Source organism: Alosa alosa, chromosome 13 (assembly GCF_017589495.1).
Source record: "Alosa alosa isolate M-15738 ecotype Scorff River chromosome 13, AALO_Geno_1.1, whole genome shotgun sequence".
In the NCBI taxonomy this organism is placed as follows: Eukaryota; Metazoa; Chordata; class Actinopteri; order Clupeiformes; family Clupeidae; genus Alosa; species Alosa alosa.
Genome location: NC_063201.1, coordinates 10,433,409 through 10,450,637, shown reverse-complemented (window position 1 = coordinate 10,450,637; position 17,229 = coordinate 10,433,409). Strand labels below are relative to the sequence as shown.

At 44.2% G+C, this 17,229-nt stretch overlaps 2 protein-coding genes across 2 annotated transcripts in view; one reads left to right on the top strand and one right to left on the bottom strand.

Annotated features, from left to right (window-relative positions):
• The first annotated feature begins 2,222 nt into the window (after window positions 1-2,222).
• Window positions 2,223-7,653, top strand: nrsn1 (neurensin 1). The gene is made up of 4 exons (XM_048260088.1): window positions 2,223-2,366; window positions 2,488-2,638; window positions 4,365-4,556; window positions 5,174-7,653. The coding sequence occupies exons 3-4, from the start codon at window positions 4,374-4,376 to the stop codon at window positions 5,573-5,575; spliced, it is 585 nt and encodes a 194-aa protein (XP_048116045.1). The 5' UTR covers window positions 2,223-2,366; window positions 2,488-2,638; window positions 4,365-4,373; the 3' UTR covers window positions 5,576-7,653.
• A 9,031-nt stretch (window positions 7,654-16,684) lies between these two features.
• LOC125305762 (doublecortin domain-containing protein 2-like) overlaps window positions 16,685-17,229 on the bottom strand; it is a gene marked incomplete at its 3' end in the record, with an annotated part of 23,376 nt that continues 22,831 nt past the window's right edge. The window contains exon 9 of the mRNA XM_048260697.1: window positions 16,685-16,942. Coding sequence (XP_048116654.1) covers window positions 16,685-16,942 — 258 coding nt within the window. The remainder of the gene's footprint in view (window positions 16,943-17,229) is intronic.

The window sequence follows — 17,229 nt, the reverse complement described above, 5'->3', positions numbered from 1 at the left end:
TTTATCATGATTACCATCTCCAAGGTATGACACAATAACAGTGTTTTCAAAGACTTATAGCACAGGTGGAGTGTCACAGAAAATAGGTTATGGCCACTATTACAGTAAGACCTTCACCTCCAGCAAATGCCCAGTAGATGGCGCCATATCTGTCTTTGGCTACAGATTTAGGACCTGGGAAGGAAATCGAACTCACACATTGTGTTTGGTCCTTTTAGAGCAAAACCAGACTTGCCAAAACAAAGGGAAGCAAGCTGTCATTACTCAGCCCATCAGTGGAAGTCAACCCGTCTAATCAGTGCCATTGCTAAAAGAAAAGATAGTGAAATTACCCTGGGATGGGATAAGTGATGTGTAATGTGACATTTCTCTGTCCTAATCCTGTTCAGAAAAGATCAGTTTGTACAATTCAGTTATCACTGCCTGTAGGCAACAACAGGCAGGTTTTTTCTTTAGATGCAGATTTAAATGTATGAAGAACTGAACTGACGTATGAATGCTGAAATAGTATAATATGTGTACTGAAGTATAGATCTGTATGAATCTAGTTTGAGTTTGATATGGCTTTATTTTACACTGTTTCTCTGTATAAGCCAATAAGGTAAATTTGTGTACCTGACAAGTCCATCCCATAATTCTAACCCCTATGCTGCATACAGGCAAAAGAATTGCGGGCCATTTTCTAGGTGTCATATATTTAAAATACATTGCACAGTGTAAACATAATCGTAAGCATTCTCATGTGGCTCACAGCTCACTGATCTTCTTATTCATTTGAATATCCTCTCACAAATGTATCACAAGCACCTGCTTCATGAAATATCTGATGTGCTCTCTCACCCACAATCCACAATCACCTCCTCAACTCCCTCCACCTCATGCCTAAGACTCGACACATATGTTACATCGATGAGTCACCTGTTCCTGGATATGACACTGTGTAAGCTAAATACAGGTCACAAAGAGATGGAGAGAGAGAAAGAGACAGAGAGAGAGGTTAGCTTAGGTGTGCCTTTTCCCATAGGACATGGCTGGCATCAGCAACGACTGAAGCCCATAATTTGCACAGCATGTACCATGAGGCCCATTACTGTTGATTAGACCAGGGCAGACTCCGGCTCCAGCTGCATCTGTGACTGATTGCTGATGAGTCATGACACTGCTACCCATCCTGATGAGCTACAGATCTAATGAGACATACTACCACTACATACTACAGAGATAGTGTGCATCTGAAAGTGTATTCTTGTGTGTTACACACACATACACAGACACACACGTTTGTGTGTGTGTGTGTGTGTGTGTCAGTGTATGTGATGTATGTCTGTGTTTATGTGTGTAACCATGTGTGACAGTGTATGTGTTTGTCTTTGTGTGTGCGTGTGTACTGAGCATGTTCATATGTGTATAGGGAGTTCAGGTGGTTAAGTGTTTGAGCCTAGGACGTGTGAGAGGTATTATTGTCCCTGCCTCATTCACAACAGGGAGACATCAGGAACTTCCTGAAGGTGACCTTTGTCCGATGGTCACCATGGCAACCACACTTGGCTCCTCCAGTGCAGCTGGTGAACACAGATGGAAACACTGAGACTGTTCTTAGACAATCAACTATATGATCATGATCGAAATAAAGGCAAATATAATTGTATGTGAAATAAAGATAGCCTACATGGGACAGCTACTGAGATTCCGTTACAGGGTAATTTCCAGCTCTAAAATTAATTTGGTCAAATTTGTCTAGGCTAAAACATATTCTAGAAAATATCAATAATTAGCCTAAAGATTGTTTGTTCAGTGTGAGCATTCACACAATTTATTTAGAATGGCACTGTGGATGTCTGTCGTGTCTCAGTATCTCACAAATATGTATAGGCCTATATATATATTATATCAATAGTCTATATAGCATACGAAATTCCAGGTGATTGCTGAAAGGATTACCTAAGACATTGACATGGACTATCAAATAATGTTGAACTATTCAGAGATTAGTGATTAGGCCCAAAGATTATAGAATCTTTGATTAGGCATATGTCCATGTTGGGGAAAGACCAAAACGAAGATCCTTGATTACTCCGCTTGAACCCTCTCTGACCAAAACACTCGGGTTCTTGTTCCTATTCCTATGGAAACAAGCGTGTTTTCAGTAATCACGAGCTTGCTGAATCCCTCACTCAAGCGCACTAGAAAAAGAAAGAGCGTCCATCGTAGAGGCCACACAACGAATATCCAAATTGCGCCTCAAAAGACACAACCCGCCGACTCTCCTGTTCCTGTGACCTTGAAAACAGACCTGTTCCACCTGACCCAGTCCATGAAGGTCTTCAGGTTGGCTTTTAGCCTATAGACCAGCAGCTCACCATGAGGTATTCTAAGATTATGAATTACGAAAAACCTTGTGACTACGTATCACGTAATAATTCCGTAAGAATTCACTTTTAAAACAGAAGTCTTCGCCTGTTAACGCTCCCCTCCCTCCCCCTTGAGCTTGGAAAGCGCCGTGGTCACGCATGCGCCGGGGAGCTTCGGAGCGTGTGAATCATCGCCAGCATCAGCAGCGGGGATGCGAGCGCCAGAGTGATGGGACGCAAGTGAAGTACCAGCAGCACCGCGTCACTCTCCAGGCAGGTCAGGACAGGTAGGTTATCCGTAATTTGAGCCAACTGAGTGGGGATGGGTCTGGATTGCCAACAGAGTAGGATTCACTGAAATTTGAGTCAGTAAGAATGTGAATTGCTCGAAGTAACGCGATTCACATGACAGATAGCATAAATAGATCAAATAGCCTACAGTCGCTGGTTTTAATGGTGGTCTAATATATGGTGGTTGTTTGGCTTTTCTGTATTGTGAATGGCAATTGTTTATGCTGATAATATGCAGGCTGTGTTTGACTGTTAATAGTAAAACAGCATCTCGCTGCCTGTTGTCACAGTTCTTTGGATATAGATTACAATTACACAGGGGGTAGACTAGCTCCGCATCATGTGGCGTCTCTTCACAAACTTTACATAGAGAGCTTCAATTATGTATCTCTATGTATTTTTAAATATCCATTACATCGGGAAACAGTTCATCTGATTGTCGTCATCGGTTACGCTGATGTGTTTAGCATCATGGACTGCACATTGTCAAATGACGCGCGCATGCGCCGTTCGAGCACTGTCAGATTGTTACATTTTTCGATTGTTTGATCCCTTGTTCCTATAGCTGCAGAATTATTCTTAGTATTAAAGCTGTATTTGACATTTTATCAACAAGTGCAGCAAGTAATCCTCTCATGTTGGCGTGATACACGCCACTAAAGCTAGGTGTTTGAGATAAAGGAGAATTTTACAAGTAGCCTCCATATGTTTGTTCAGTTTTATACAGATAAAGGCAAACACCACAGTCACCAGAGACCTATAGGTGTTTGCAGCCTTATCTGATATATTTCAGGAAAGGTCAAAACGTAGCTGGTTCCATTATTGCAGAGGTGGAAGAGGAAAATAGTGGGTTGGAGAGAGGAGAGGACAAGTAACAGAGAGAGGGGAGATAAGGATGATGGCAAAAGAGAGAAGCTGAAATGAGACGAGAACATGTATTGGTTACAGACATTCACCATAAGTAGAGGAGAGAGAGAGAGAGAGGAGGATCAGTGAAGGGGCACTTCTGTTTGTGCAAGAGAGAGAGAGAGACAGACAGAGAGACAGAGATGACAATGGATGACAATGAGCTGTGATTAAATTAGCCTGTTAGAAGCATTGCTGCCCCTCACCCCCAAGCCCACCTCATTCACTCCCACCCTGGTGCATGCTGGGCAGGGCTGCTTTAGAGAGGAGCATCCCACAGCAAACACTGCAGCCATCTGCTCTGCTGATAAGCAAGCAGGAGGATGCCCTTCACAGAATCAGGAAGAGAGGGAAAGGGAGAGAGGGAGAGAGAGAGAGAGCGTGAATAAGAGGAAACTGGACCATTCATGCTGAAATTCAAAAACAGCTCAGAGTTAGACACATTTGCATGTGTTTTTGTGTGTGTGCGTGTGTGTGTGTGTGTGTGTGTGTGTGTGTGTGTGCGTGTGTGTGTACACATGTGTTTGTGCGTGGGTCTGTGCAACTGTACTCATATCAATGTGTATGAGTCAGTGTTTGCTTGAATTATTTGTAGTATGTAACTTACTGTATGTCTGCCTTTACAGATGTTGTCTTTTGTATCTATGCATTTTACTGATTGTATATGTTTGCATAAGCATACACTTGCTCATTTGATTTTTGTCTGTATGTATTTGTTGTTTGTGTGTATGTGTGTGTCTGTTTCTGTGCATGTGCACATGTGCGTGCATGTGTGCGTGTGTGTATGTGTGTGTGTGTGTGTGTGTGTGTGTGCAGGTGTGAAGGATGGCGTCCTGCTCTGAGATCTGTGGCTCGGAGTACCAGAGTGGTGCGGTGAATGGGCACCAGTATGGCGTGCGCTCCTACCTCCACCAGTTCTACGAGGAGTGCACCGGCTCCCTGTGGGACCGGGAGGCCGACTTCCAGACCCAGAGATCGCCCAATCGGTGGAGCTCGGTCCTCTGGAAGGTGAGGCCCCTCACTGTTGGCCCAGAACCAGGCCTGATGTGGCCCAGACCTGACCCTGATGCGGTTCTGATCCAGTTGAGCTCTGCTCTCTTGAAGATGAAGCTCTCCATTGGAACCCAAAATAGAATAACCTTCTGGCCCCGTGTCGGGTCTAACGTAGCTCAGGACCAGTCCTGATTCAGCCCAGATCTGGTTTCGAGTGAGCCCGTGGTGTGGCCATTCGGTTTAAATTCAAGGAGTGGTCCGAAATGGCCAAAGTTAATTCTACTGCACAATGGGATTAGCATCAGATTGAATTAACATGGGAGATAGTGTGATTATGTGTTATGTAACTCTCCTGTTCCCCCACTTGGCTTTCCTCTCCACGCCTCTCATCTCATTTCCTCTTCCCTACTTCCCTCTTGTCTCCACTTCTGTCATCTTCACATCCATCCTCTCCTGCCTACTTTCCTTTCATCATTTTTGCCCTCCTTGTAATTATGTTATTACTCCTCTCCTCTCATCTTTCCCCTCCTGTATATTCTCGTCTTTTCTTCTGTCTACTTTATTCCTCTCCTCTCCTCTCTACTCCTTTCTTTCATCTCCTCTTCCTCCTCCTCATCGCTCCTCTCCTCAAGGTCTGTGTCGTGCTCGGTGGCCTGATCATGTTGGCCGGCCTGGTGGTGCTGTTCGTGGGCTACGCCACGCCGCCGCGCATCGAGGCCTTCGGCGAGGACGAGTTGCTCTTTGTGGACGAGCGCGCCGTGCGCTTCAACCGCGCCCTGGACGCCTGCAAGCTGGCCGGAGCCATCCTCTTCTGCGTCGGGGGCGCGGGCACGGCCCTGGGGCTGCTCCTGGCCGCGTTCACGCAGGCGGGCGCCTCCAAGGAGGAGCAGCAGATACAGCAGCGCTTCCGCGACCGGCTGGCCGAGCTGCAGTCGGCCATCCACCCCGTCACGCGCGCGCCCACGCCGGGGGACGCCAAAGTGCCCGTCACCCTGTCCAGGGTGCAGAGCGTGCAGCCGGGAACGGGAACCTGACCGGATCGGTAGAACACTAGAACTACACACACACACACACACACACACACACATACACACACAGACACACACACACGCACAGACACACACGCTAACACACACACACACACACACACGCACAGACACACGCTAAAACACACACACACACACACACACACACACACACACACACACACACACACACACACACACACAACCGACATACATAAACACACAGCTTTATCCACATCTCTCACTTCCGCCTTAGATCTACAGTACACAGAGAGCCGTCTGCACTCAATCCCACATCATCCATGCTCTTATACACACACACACACACACACACACCTAGTCACGCTAACACCAACACACTCACACAAGACCTCACACGCTCGTATACACACACACACCTGATCACGCTGGCACAAACACACTCACACACCAACCTCACATACAGTGCAGCTCACTCTGGACTAAGTTAAGCTAACATAAGTTGACAAGCACATTTTCAAAAAAATAAATCAGTTCAGTTCCTCAGATGCAATGCACTCACCTGATAACCTCTGATGTAATGATGTCCACACAGTATGTATGTACAGCCTATGTATGGTTTCATGTACCATACAGTGCTGTTGAGTTTTACATAATTTTACAGTAAAGGTTGACCATTGTAGGAAAAAAAACAAGACCAGAAAAACATTTTCTTTAATGTCCCCCCTCCCTGGACTACTGATACATTTAAACAGCATTAGTCTAAAACAGATCCATGCCACGCATGTACATGATTTGATTTGACACGCTGATTAATGTCAGTTTGAGAGTTTGCCACCCACGGCACCTACCTTGGGCTGGCATAAGCTCGCTGTCAATGTCAATCATCGATGGCTAACTCTGCCGCAGCGGTGACCCCTGGCTGACCCCTGGCTGACCCTGAAGTCGTGATCAGAGGGAACAGAGCCAGCACTGGTCAGGATTCTGACCAATCAGCAGCTGCCTAGGGAGTCATGTCTTCACGTACAAATCGGTTCAGTTCAACTGAATTGAATTTCATTGAACTGAATGGAATTGAATAGAATGGAATTTAATGTTAATCAATCAATATGCATCAACATCAAAATGCATCAATAGCATCAACTACGTGAATAGCATCAACAGCGTCAATAGCAATCGACAGTGTCTCAGGGCGCTTTGCAAAGCCCAGAGGGCTAGCCCCCTGGAGCGTGAGCCCCCTGGAGCCTGCACTGAGGCAGTTACATACCCTCTCACCTCCATCCAGTTCTGATGCCTCTGCCTTCAGTGTGCATGCAGGTAGCTGGAAATAGACCGGCCGGCGCAGTATGCAAGGTCCTGATCTGTAGGGAGGACACGCAGTAGCTGAGTCAGCACTCAGATCAGTTCACCCCAAAACACCTCCTCTCTCAAGCCAGCACATCACCGCTGACGACGCAGGGAAGGGACGAGTCAGACAGATGCAAAAAAGTTCAACTCATTGGTTTTTTCTTCTCTGCTTTCAACATTAAGCCTTTTCTTGAAGCCGGGATTAAAATTCAGATGTCAGTGCAGATATGCATGCCAAACAACCACAAGATGCAAACCAACGCGATCCTTAACATAACTGCTTGAAGCATATAAACGTTTGTGATGGTAGGATCAGTGTGTGATTCAGTGAGGAAGTGATGACGTTTATAAGGTAGAAATGATGTGAAATGTATTATTGTGGACATACTGTATTCACTCAAGTAAAGTAAACAGTTTTACCCTAGAGGCCACCTCACTCTCTCTTTCTCTCTCTCTCTCTCTCTCTCTCTCTTACACACACACACACACAAACACCAAACAGAATAAATACATGTAAAGTAAAAACATTTATTTGTTATATATTGTGAAGTATTTTTTTACAACTTTCCTTCTTCTTTCCTGTAAGTTGTGTTACAGACTGTACACTCTGTACCGGTAATATCTTTCATTTCATGTTTTGTATAATTTTTTATCCGTTTCTACCTCTTTTCTTTAGCTCTTCCACACACACACACACACACACACACACACACACACACACACACACACACACACACACACACACACACACACACTCAGAACATTTGGAATAATATTTGATTTTATCTAGCTGTTTGTGCCAGGTGTGTGCTGTGCAGTAAAGTTTGGACCTCAGTGTCAACCCAAAGGAGCGGTAGTGTGGTGTGTGGGAACATCCTCTTCAGAAAGGAAAAGTCTGACCATATCGGTTCTACCTGTGATTTCACTAATTAGCTCATCTACCTGGCTGAGGAGTTGTGCTGATTACAGTGTTTTTTTTTTTTTTTTTTTTTAAAGTGAATGGTTGGAACAAATATGTGGTAGGACTTTTATTTTCCGAAGCTGGGCGCCCCAGTCCTGCTCGGGAGTCTGTTCAGTTCTGACCCCCGTGCTGAACACCTAATTGTCTGAACACGGAGCACGCGGTGGCTTGTGTGTTGACGTGTGTAAGTCACGCAGTCCAAATGTTTTGAAACATCTCCGAAAGCTTTGTATCACAGATAATAAGCTCAATGTCTACACAACATGAACATACTCATATAAATCTATATCAAGACAACAGTCTTTTCTTCTTGCTCCAAACATGTCTATTTTTAAACAAAAGAATAAAAAGTGACATTGTCATTCGCCAGTTGTTTGCACTAGTATTTGTTTTTGTTTGTTTTAGCTGCCATATTCTGCTGTGCAGGTATGGGTGAGGTCTCAGAGTTGCACCTGTAAATATGCAGCTTTGAGGAACTAGTGGCAGCAGAGGTGTGTGTGTGTGTGTCTGTGATACATTGCACTATACACATCACATCAGAGTAAGTGATCAGTGTATTATGTGTGTGTTTGAGTTCTCTGGTATAGAGGGAGAGCAGCTTCACAGAAGAGAACTTCTGACGGCAAATTTGAGGAAAAGTTGGTAAACCACCCCTCTTACCTAATGTGAGGGTGCTGATTCTGAATATTTTGTTTACCAAGCTCAATTCTGAGTTTTAAGCCGCATAATCAGCATTTTAACATAAAATAGTGATTTTTTCCCCCTATTTTTTCCTAAATGCGGTTGATTTCAAAAGTAATTTCAAGTTGATTTCAAAATCACTAAAACCAAATAAAAATGTTCTCTAAATACATGTTTAAGCATTAAAGAAGCCATACTATAGTTTATTAACATATTTAATGGGAACATGATTATAGTTAACATGTAATAAACTCGAAAATTCTAATCAAAACACAACCATATTTTTATTGCTAACATAGTGAGTCACTCTTGTGGTGTTTAATGCATTTTATCACAATAACAAGTTGCACAGATAACCTTCAACTCACAATATAATATGAACTTAGATAGCGGGAATAAGCCTAATGCAGAACTGCATCTACCGTCAGCAACAACGACAAGTAAAAAACATTTTAATTCTGGTAACACTGGATTTGGTATGTGTGCTTGCATCCATACTAGAGCTTGATAATGTGCTCTTCTAATATGCCATTGAGCAGCATCACTTGGTGGTAGAGCTTCCGATCCTCGACATCTAGAAAACAGAGTGGCTCTGGCAGTGTTGTCACAATACCAAAATTATGACTTCGATTCAATCCCTGCCATAAATATCTTGATACTCGATAGTGAAACGATATCCAAATCCTAAAATATCTGGAAAAGAAAGGATGCAGGCCTCCTCCAAGTGTATTGAGTCATTTGTGTTGAATTTGGTGCACTTTTGGTCAATTCTGGGGTTTAAACTTCTAAACTTCCTACATAATTATTATTTTTGTAGTCAGTAAAATAGTAGTTTGTGTGTGATTAAGTCCTTTATTGTTTGTTATAGCTCATTTATATTTTGTGGTGTTTTGGCAATAAATTACCTTTAAATAGCCTTTAAATACCTTTAAGTAGGCTAGATCAAGATCAGTGTTCAAATTACAGCATGCAAATCACTTAATGCTATGCAGAAGAGCCTAATCTTTTGGCCATCTGATGTAGGCTACCCTAGGCCTTCCAAGTTGCAAAGTTGCAAAGGGAAAAAAGTAAAGATAGTCTTCTTTGCTCCAAGTGTAATTTAATAACTACAGTACGTTTCAACCACTCAGGTCTTAATCAGATAGGCCTACACTATTATCTGTTGCAATATCTGTGTGCATTCCTACATTAGGTCTATTTCTTTGATAGTTAACATCATTTGCTACCACATAAGAAATACCAAATAACAATACAAAAGTTTCTCACAAACTTCCCTGCATACTTAAATGTGCTGCAGATGGGTGTCCTAAAGACATAACTAGATCTTGAGCATCTATTACCAGTGTTGAATGAGCAGTTTTTGCAGTGATCACTACTGGACATTCCACATTGCTAGACAGCACTTGAGTGAGGATGACTTATTTCCACTTCACAAATAACCATTGCTATCTGCAATAGCTACAGTAAAGGGACAATAATCAGTTCATAGCTGAGGATTTGTCCTAGGCCCACTTTAGCATCATATGTAGTAATGATACACTGGAGAATGTTTCTTTTTGTTGCACTATAAAGGATATCTTGTCTAAATGTTTTGCAAATAATGCAAATTGCATAGCACTCTTCAGCACTCCTCAAACATGCACACTCTTCCATTTTTCTGCATGGCTGGAATTTGAATAATAGAAAAGAGCACCAGTGAGATGTTTTAACAAGGCAAGCACAGTCGCCTTTACAGTAAAAAAAAAAAAGCAGTGTAAATCCTCTGTAAAGACTGACAACTGTTCATAATAGTTAGTGACAAAATACTTTCTACAGAAAAATGAGCTGCCACCTACTATTCTATCAATTTATTATCAAGGAATCTATTTTGTTTCTAAACATCATACTGAATTTTAGCTATTATTTCAATTTATATTTTCATTTTATCTTATTTTCATTTGCTACTTGAGGGTCATTGGGGTAATTCCTGTCCTGTCCTACAACATATCTGATCCATAAAGAGTATATTAATGCCTTATTTTTTGCAGTTCCTATGATATCTGATGGCAAAACCAAAAAGTATGGGAATTATGCTAATTAGCAAGCTTAAAACTCAAAATTGAGCTTGGTAAACAACATATTTGAATTCAGCACTCTCAAATTGTGCGAAATAGCCCCTTTACGACTTTTCCTCAAATTTACCAACAGGACTTTTTCTGAACGTTTGTTAGCTATCTGCTCTCCCTCTAGAATGGGGAGGGTTAGGGGTGTTGTACATAATACAACCGATAGCCTATTTATTTGTGAATCCGTTGTGAGTCACATGAGAAGGGGGTGGGGTGTGTGTGGGGGGGGGCCCTCGTCTCGTCTCGTCTCGTCTGGCTACAGGGCTTGTGAGTCCTCTTCACACCCATTTCACTTCTACCTGACGATTTGCACACTCCACACACCAGGCACAGGCTCACAGTGTCAAAACATTCCTTCACAGTCAGGGACGAGTCTGTGTCAGCTCTATATATACATATACTGCACATGTACATCTATTCATCTAGCCGACAGCTCTATATACATGTACATCTATTCATCTAGCCGACAGCTCTATATACATGTACATCTAGCCGACAGCTCTATATACATGTACATCTATTCATCTAGCCGACAGCTCTATATACATGTACATCTAGCCGACAGCTCTATATACATGTACATCTATTCATCTAGCCGACAGCTCTATATACATGTACATCTAGCCGACAGCTCTATATACATGTACATCTATTCATCTAGCCGACAGCTCTATATACATGTACATCTAGCCGACAGCTCTATATACATGTACATCTATTCATCTAGCCGACAGCTCTATATACATGTACATCTAGCCGTCAGCTGTATGTACATCTATTCATCTAGCCGACAGCTCTATATACATGTACATCTATTCATCTAGCCGATGCTCCTATCGACAGCGACCTACGAGTGGTGACACTCAAGCTACAGTGTTTCCGTTTCTGTGTGTGAGCGAGGGATTAAATGAACTGAGAGAATGAAAAAAGAAGATGTTTTTTTTTTCAGTGTGAAAGAAAAGGCTTTTCAGTGTGGAGGGAAAGAGAAAAGGGACTCGCAGTGTGCGGGGTCCATCAGAGACTGGGGAATTGGATCAGAGTGCGGGGTCCATCAGAGACTGGGGAATTGGATCAGTGTATGGGGTCCATCAGAGACTGGGGAATTGGATCAGAGTGCGGGGTCCATCAGGGGCCGGGGAATTGGATCAGAGTGCGGGGTCCATCAGAGACTGGGGAATTGGATCAGTGTATGGGGTCCATCAGGGGCCGGGGAATTGGATCAGTGTATGGGGTCCATCAGAGACTGGGGAATTGGATCAGAGTGCGGGGTCCATCAGGGACTGGGGAATTGGATCAGAGTGCGGGGTCCATCAGAGACTGGGGAATTGGATCAGAGTGCGGGGTCCGATCAGAGTGCGGGGTCCATCAGGGGCCGGGGAATTGGTTCAGAGTGCGGGGTCCATCAGGGGCCGGGGAATCGGATCAGAGTGCGGGGTCCATCAGGGGCCGGGGAATTGGATCAGAGTGCGGGGTCCATCAGGGACCGGGGAATTGGATCAGAGTGCGGGGTCCATCAGAGACCGGGGAATTGGATCAGAGTGCGGGGTCCATCAGGGGCCGGTGAATTGGATCAGAGTGCGGGGTCCATCAGGGGCCGTGAATTGGATCAGAGTGCGGGGTCCATCAGGGACCGGGAATTGGATCCATCCGTCAGCCTTGTGGGAGGAAGTAGAGACAGAAGTCGTGGGCGTCCGCAGGAACGGAGAGTTCTGCCCCACAGCTTTATTTTGATTGGCTTAGTTTCAGTACTTGAATGGCTGAGATGTAAAAAGCACGGACCCACCGCATTAGATAACCACTTAGACACACATACACACACACACACACACACACTCTTGAGAGTGGAAGAGATTACTGACAGACAGAAGTAAGTACTGTACATGGGTGTAGATAGAATCAGCCCATAAATAAGAGATACCACTATCCTAATGGTACCTTAAACACAGGTTTAATTCTCACTCTGAGGAATACACTACAAAAGTGTGTCGGGATTGCAGTTATTTAATTGATTTAATTATAATCAGACAAGACAAGACATAGGAACGGGGTATTAACATGTAATGGGAACTGATGTTGCATGATTTCTTTAGAAGATTGCCACAGAATGAAAGGACTACATTCACACATAGAGAACACAGTATCTAGTGAAGTTGCAGCCTTTTCCTTGGGTGTGTAAACATGTGTGATATGTCTGTCAGAAGTACCTACAGTAATATAAGATAGAAAGCAGAACACGAGGTACACTTGAGGTGCATCTGACTATTTGGCTCAGAATCAGGATCAACTCTGGTGAGCAGGTAAGTTATGATCAGGTCTGGGCGTACTAGGCTCCAGAACCACATGAAACCAGTATCAGGTTTGTCTCAAAATCTGAAAATATCTGGAAAAGTCAGGCTCAGCAGATATGTGTTATGGCAGTGCAGCTTACTTAAAATAAAATATCATGATCACTGTTTTTCTGCCAGTGTGTTGTGTTTCTAGTTAGTAATAATCACAGCATTGTGACATAAAAGTATGTATACTGTAAGTTCTCCATGACATCATTCACATTAACAGTCTTTGAGCTCTAAAATAATTCACAATCAATGCAAAGCCTATCACACACAGACACCAGCATACTGGAGTAAAATAAAACATCTGTGATAAATGTTAATATAAATAATAATATATAATAAAAATATAATATATATATCTGCAGATATTAAAAAATCTTACTACATTCAGCTCCCACATCCAATGCTGGCTTCGGCCCAAAGGAGGACCAGTTCTGGGCCAGACTAATGCTAGACTTCACACTCTACTCCACAGCTCTGCTTCACTACACACACAACGTCACACAACAGGCCTTTAAATCTGGGGGTCATAGTCTATGTCATGTGCAAGCCTTTAAACTGAGTGTCATACTTTTAAGTTAAGCAGCAGGCCTTTAAACTGGGGGTCATAGTCTATGTCATGTGCAAGCCTTTAAACTGAGTGTCATACTCTTAAGTTACGCAGCAGGCCTTTAAACTGGGGGTCATACTCTTAAGTTACGCAGCAGGCCTTTAAACTGAGTGTCATACTCTTAAGTTATGCAGCAGGCCTTTAAACTGAGTGTCATACTCTTAAGTTACGCAGCAGGCCTTTAAACTGGGGGTCATAGTCCACGTCGGTATACGTGTCCCAAATTCCCCACGCAAGATTCTACGTGCACTTTAGTGTCCCAAGTTCCCCATGCAAAGTTGTACGTGTAATTGTTATGTCCCTTAATTGTGCACATGCTAAAAAACACCTATTTAACAGGTGGTTTATAAAAATTGTTGTGAGTGTGAGAAGTCTGCCGCTCAAGAAGTATTTTTTGTTAGTGCAAACATGTAGAATTGCAAGCGAAAAAAAATGGCAGGGCGACTGCGTTCTCCAGAAAATATTGTGGAAAAATTGCGATATCTTCAGTGGACAACACATTAAGGAGGAGGAATGGACTGTCGTGAGCATTTATTTCCCAAATGTCGACTCGGATAGGTCATCGATAAAGGATGTTAAACAACCAAAGAATATGGCACGGTTACACACTGGTCATCTACGAGTGATTAAGCACCAGGTTCTTCACAAACGTGCAGTGTAGTGTCAGGAGAGGTGTGGCGCTTTTCCAGCCGCACCCCGACCCAGTCACGAACGGTTCTGCTCACGGGGAACCAGGGGCCCCAGCTAATCTAGACCACCAGCGGCTCCTCAGCCAAGTGCACGAACCAATGTCCGAACCTGCTGTTCCTCTCGCACAATTACCATTGCAACAACACATCATCGGTAGGGTAAAACTAACCTGTCTTGCTACGGTCAAGCACAGTTGGCAGTAGGTTGTTCAACAACAAATCCCAAAAATTAAGATCCTCTTACTTTGGGACTCTCACTTTAATTTGGGACACTAAACTGCACATATACCGTCTAGGCCTTTAATCTGGTGGATTGAGAAAGCCACACTATGAAGACGTATGATCCTCACCAGCACCTGGATATAGCGTGTATCTCGTTATTTCTGTTCTCTAAGGCCCCATCTCGTTATTGCTGTTCTCTATGGCCCCATGTCTACTGCTGTTCTCTAAGGCCCCATCTCTATTGCTGTTCCCATCTCTACTACTGTTCTCTAAGGCCCCATCTCTACTGCTGTTCTCTAAGGCCCCATCTCTACTGCTGTTCTCTAAGGCCCCATCTTTACTGCTGTTCTGTTCTCTATGGCCCCATCTCTACTGCTGTTCTCTAAGGCCCCATCTCTACTGCTGTTCTGTTCTCTAAGGCCCCATCTCTACTGCTGTTCTCTAAGGCCCCATCTCTACTGCTGTTCTGTTCTCTAAGGCCCCATCTCTACTGCTGTTCTCTATGGCCCCATCTCTACTGCTGTTCTCTAAAGCCCCATGTCTATTGCTGTTCCCATCTCTACTGCTGTTCTCTAAAGCCCCATCTCTATTGCTGTTCCCATCTCTACTGCTGTTCTCTAAGGCCCCATCTCTACTGCTGTTCTCTAAAGCTCCATCTCTACTGCTGTTCTCTAAAGCCCCAACTCTACTGCTGTTCCCATCTCTACTGCTGTTCTCTAAAGTCCCAACTCTACTGCTTTTCCCATCTCTATTGCTTTTCTGTACTGCTGTTCTCTATGGCAGTGTTTCCCAAACTTTTTTTCTGGGGACCCACTTTTTAAAAATGACAGACCATTGCGACCCATTTCACTTCAGAGCAAACATGCAACCGCCAATATTGTTTTAGGCCACAGGTTCTCAAACTTTTTTAGTGTGTTTTAAATCTGAAATAATAAGGAATGTGAGGAGGTTGCTGTTAACTTTAAAGAGTGCATTTACAATCAAAAATATCTACAGCCTATGACGCAAATTGAATTGTCCGTATTAGATGTCTGCTTTAGAAGAGCTGGTAACCTGATTTTAATCGGTCAAGCTGAAGAGTTGATTCATGTCCCTTGCATTTTGCAACTGCGAGGTCCATGGCAGGCACCCCACAGAAATGTTTCATTTTTTTTAGGGAGTGAGATGTCCACGCTGTCCCTCTATGCACGCTTTTATATGAGATGTCAGCTCCCCCCCCCAGTTTCAGAGCTATTCTAAATGCAAAATTGCACAGAGGGCCGTGACTGTAGTTAACAAACTAGATCCTAATAGAAAACTGTTAGCTTTCCTGGCTAAATGGTATAAGTTAGGCCTATTACACAACATAAATTGTGCTGGCGACCCAAATAAAATCTCCTGCGACCCACCCGTGGGTCGCGACCCAGTCTTTGGGAACCAATGCTCTATGGCCCCATCTCTACTGCTGTTCTCATCTCTACTGCTGTTCTCTATGGCCCCATCTGTATTGCTGTTCTCTAAGGCCCATTCTCTGCGGAAAGCAAGCAGAGTGATAGCATTCTGAGGTGTTTCCATTGTCTGAGTTCATTCAAAATATTGAGTTTTAACTAGTAATCTATTAAAAATGTTACTAAATAGATTAAAATAATATAATATCTGGATCTGAAAAGTTCCATGAGAGTTTACCTTTTCACTTTTCATAGTAAGTGTCCTATCTTGCTCTTACTCTCTGTGTATCTCTCTTTCTTTCTCTGTATCACTTCTCTTTCTGTCCATCTGTCTCTCCCGAGTCAGACCCCTTCTTTGAGTCTCTGTTTATGGACACCTCAGACTCTGGGCTCACCGCTCCTTCCTCTTCCTCTCCTCCTATCTCCTTCTCCTCTTTCTTTCCTTCTCCTTCATCACTCTTCCTCAGTTTATCTCCTCCACTCTTCCCATGCTCCTCTCCCTCCTTCTCTTCCTCCACCTCTTTCTCCTCCTCTCCCTCCTTCTCTTCCTCCACCTCTTTCTCCTCCTCTCCCTCCTTCTCTTCCTCCACCTCTTTCTCCTCCTCTCCCTCCTTCTCCTCCTCTCCCTCCTTCTCTTCCTCCACCTCTTTCTCCTCCTCTCCCTCCTTCTCCTCCTCTCCCTCCTTCTCTTCCTCCACCTCTTTCTCCTCCTCTCCCTCCTTCTCTTCCTCCACCTCTTTCTCCTCCTCCACCTCCTTTCCTTTCTCCTTCTCTCCATTCTCTGTAGCTTTATCGGTCCTCCCTGTGCTCCCGGCCTTTGACTGACCCTCTCCTGTCTCCTCCCTCCCATCTTCCTCCTTGACCTCTGCCTCTGTGTCAGCGGTGTCTGTTGTGCTGCTGTCCGCTACAGACTCCTCCGCTGGTTTCCTCTTCTCTGTGTTCCGGGTGTCTGCTGCTGCCGCTGTGGTGGCGTCCGGCTGGTCACTGCCAGTTCCTTGCTCTGGCGGCTCCTCTGCTTGAGTCTGTGGGTCATCAATGAGAGGAGGAGACACTGTCTTAATGGACACAGGGGGCAGCCGTGTCCTACTGGCTAGTGCTTCGGACTTGTAACCGGAGGATTGCCGGTTCGAACCCCGACCAGTAGGCACGGCTGAAGTGCCCTTGAGCAAGGCACCTGCTCCCCGAGCGCCGCTGTTGTTGCAGGCAGCTCACTGCACCGGGATTAGTGTGTGCTTCTGCTCACTGTGTGCAGAGTGTGTTTCACTAATTCATGGATTGAGATAAATGCAGAGACCAAATTTCCCTCACG

Bases quoted from the DNA above. Each gene is read 5' to 3' on its own strand.
- nrsn1 (XM_048260088.1), top strand. From the start codon at position 4,374: ATGGCGTCCTGCTCTGAGATCTGTGGCTCGGAGTACCAGAGTGGTGCG. The intron at 4,557-5,173 runs GTGAGGCCCCTC...CCTCTCCTCAAG, and splicing joins GGAGCTCGGTCCTCTGGAAG to GTCTGTGTCGTGCTCGGTGG.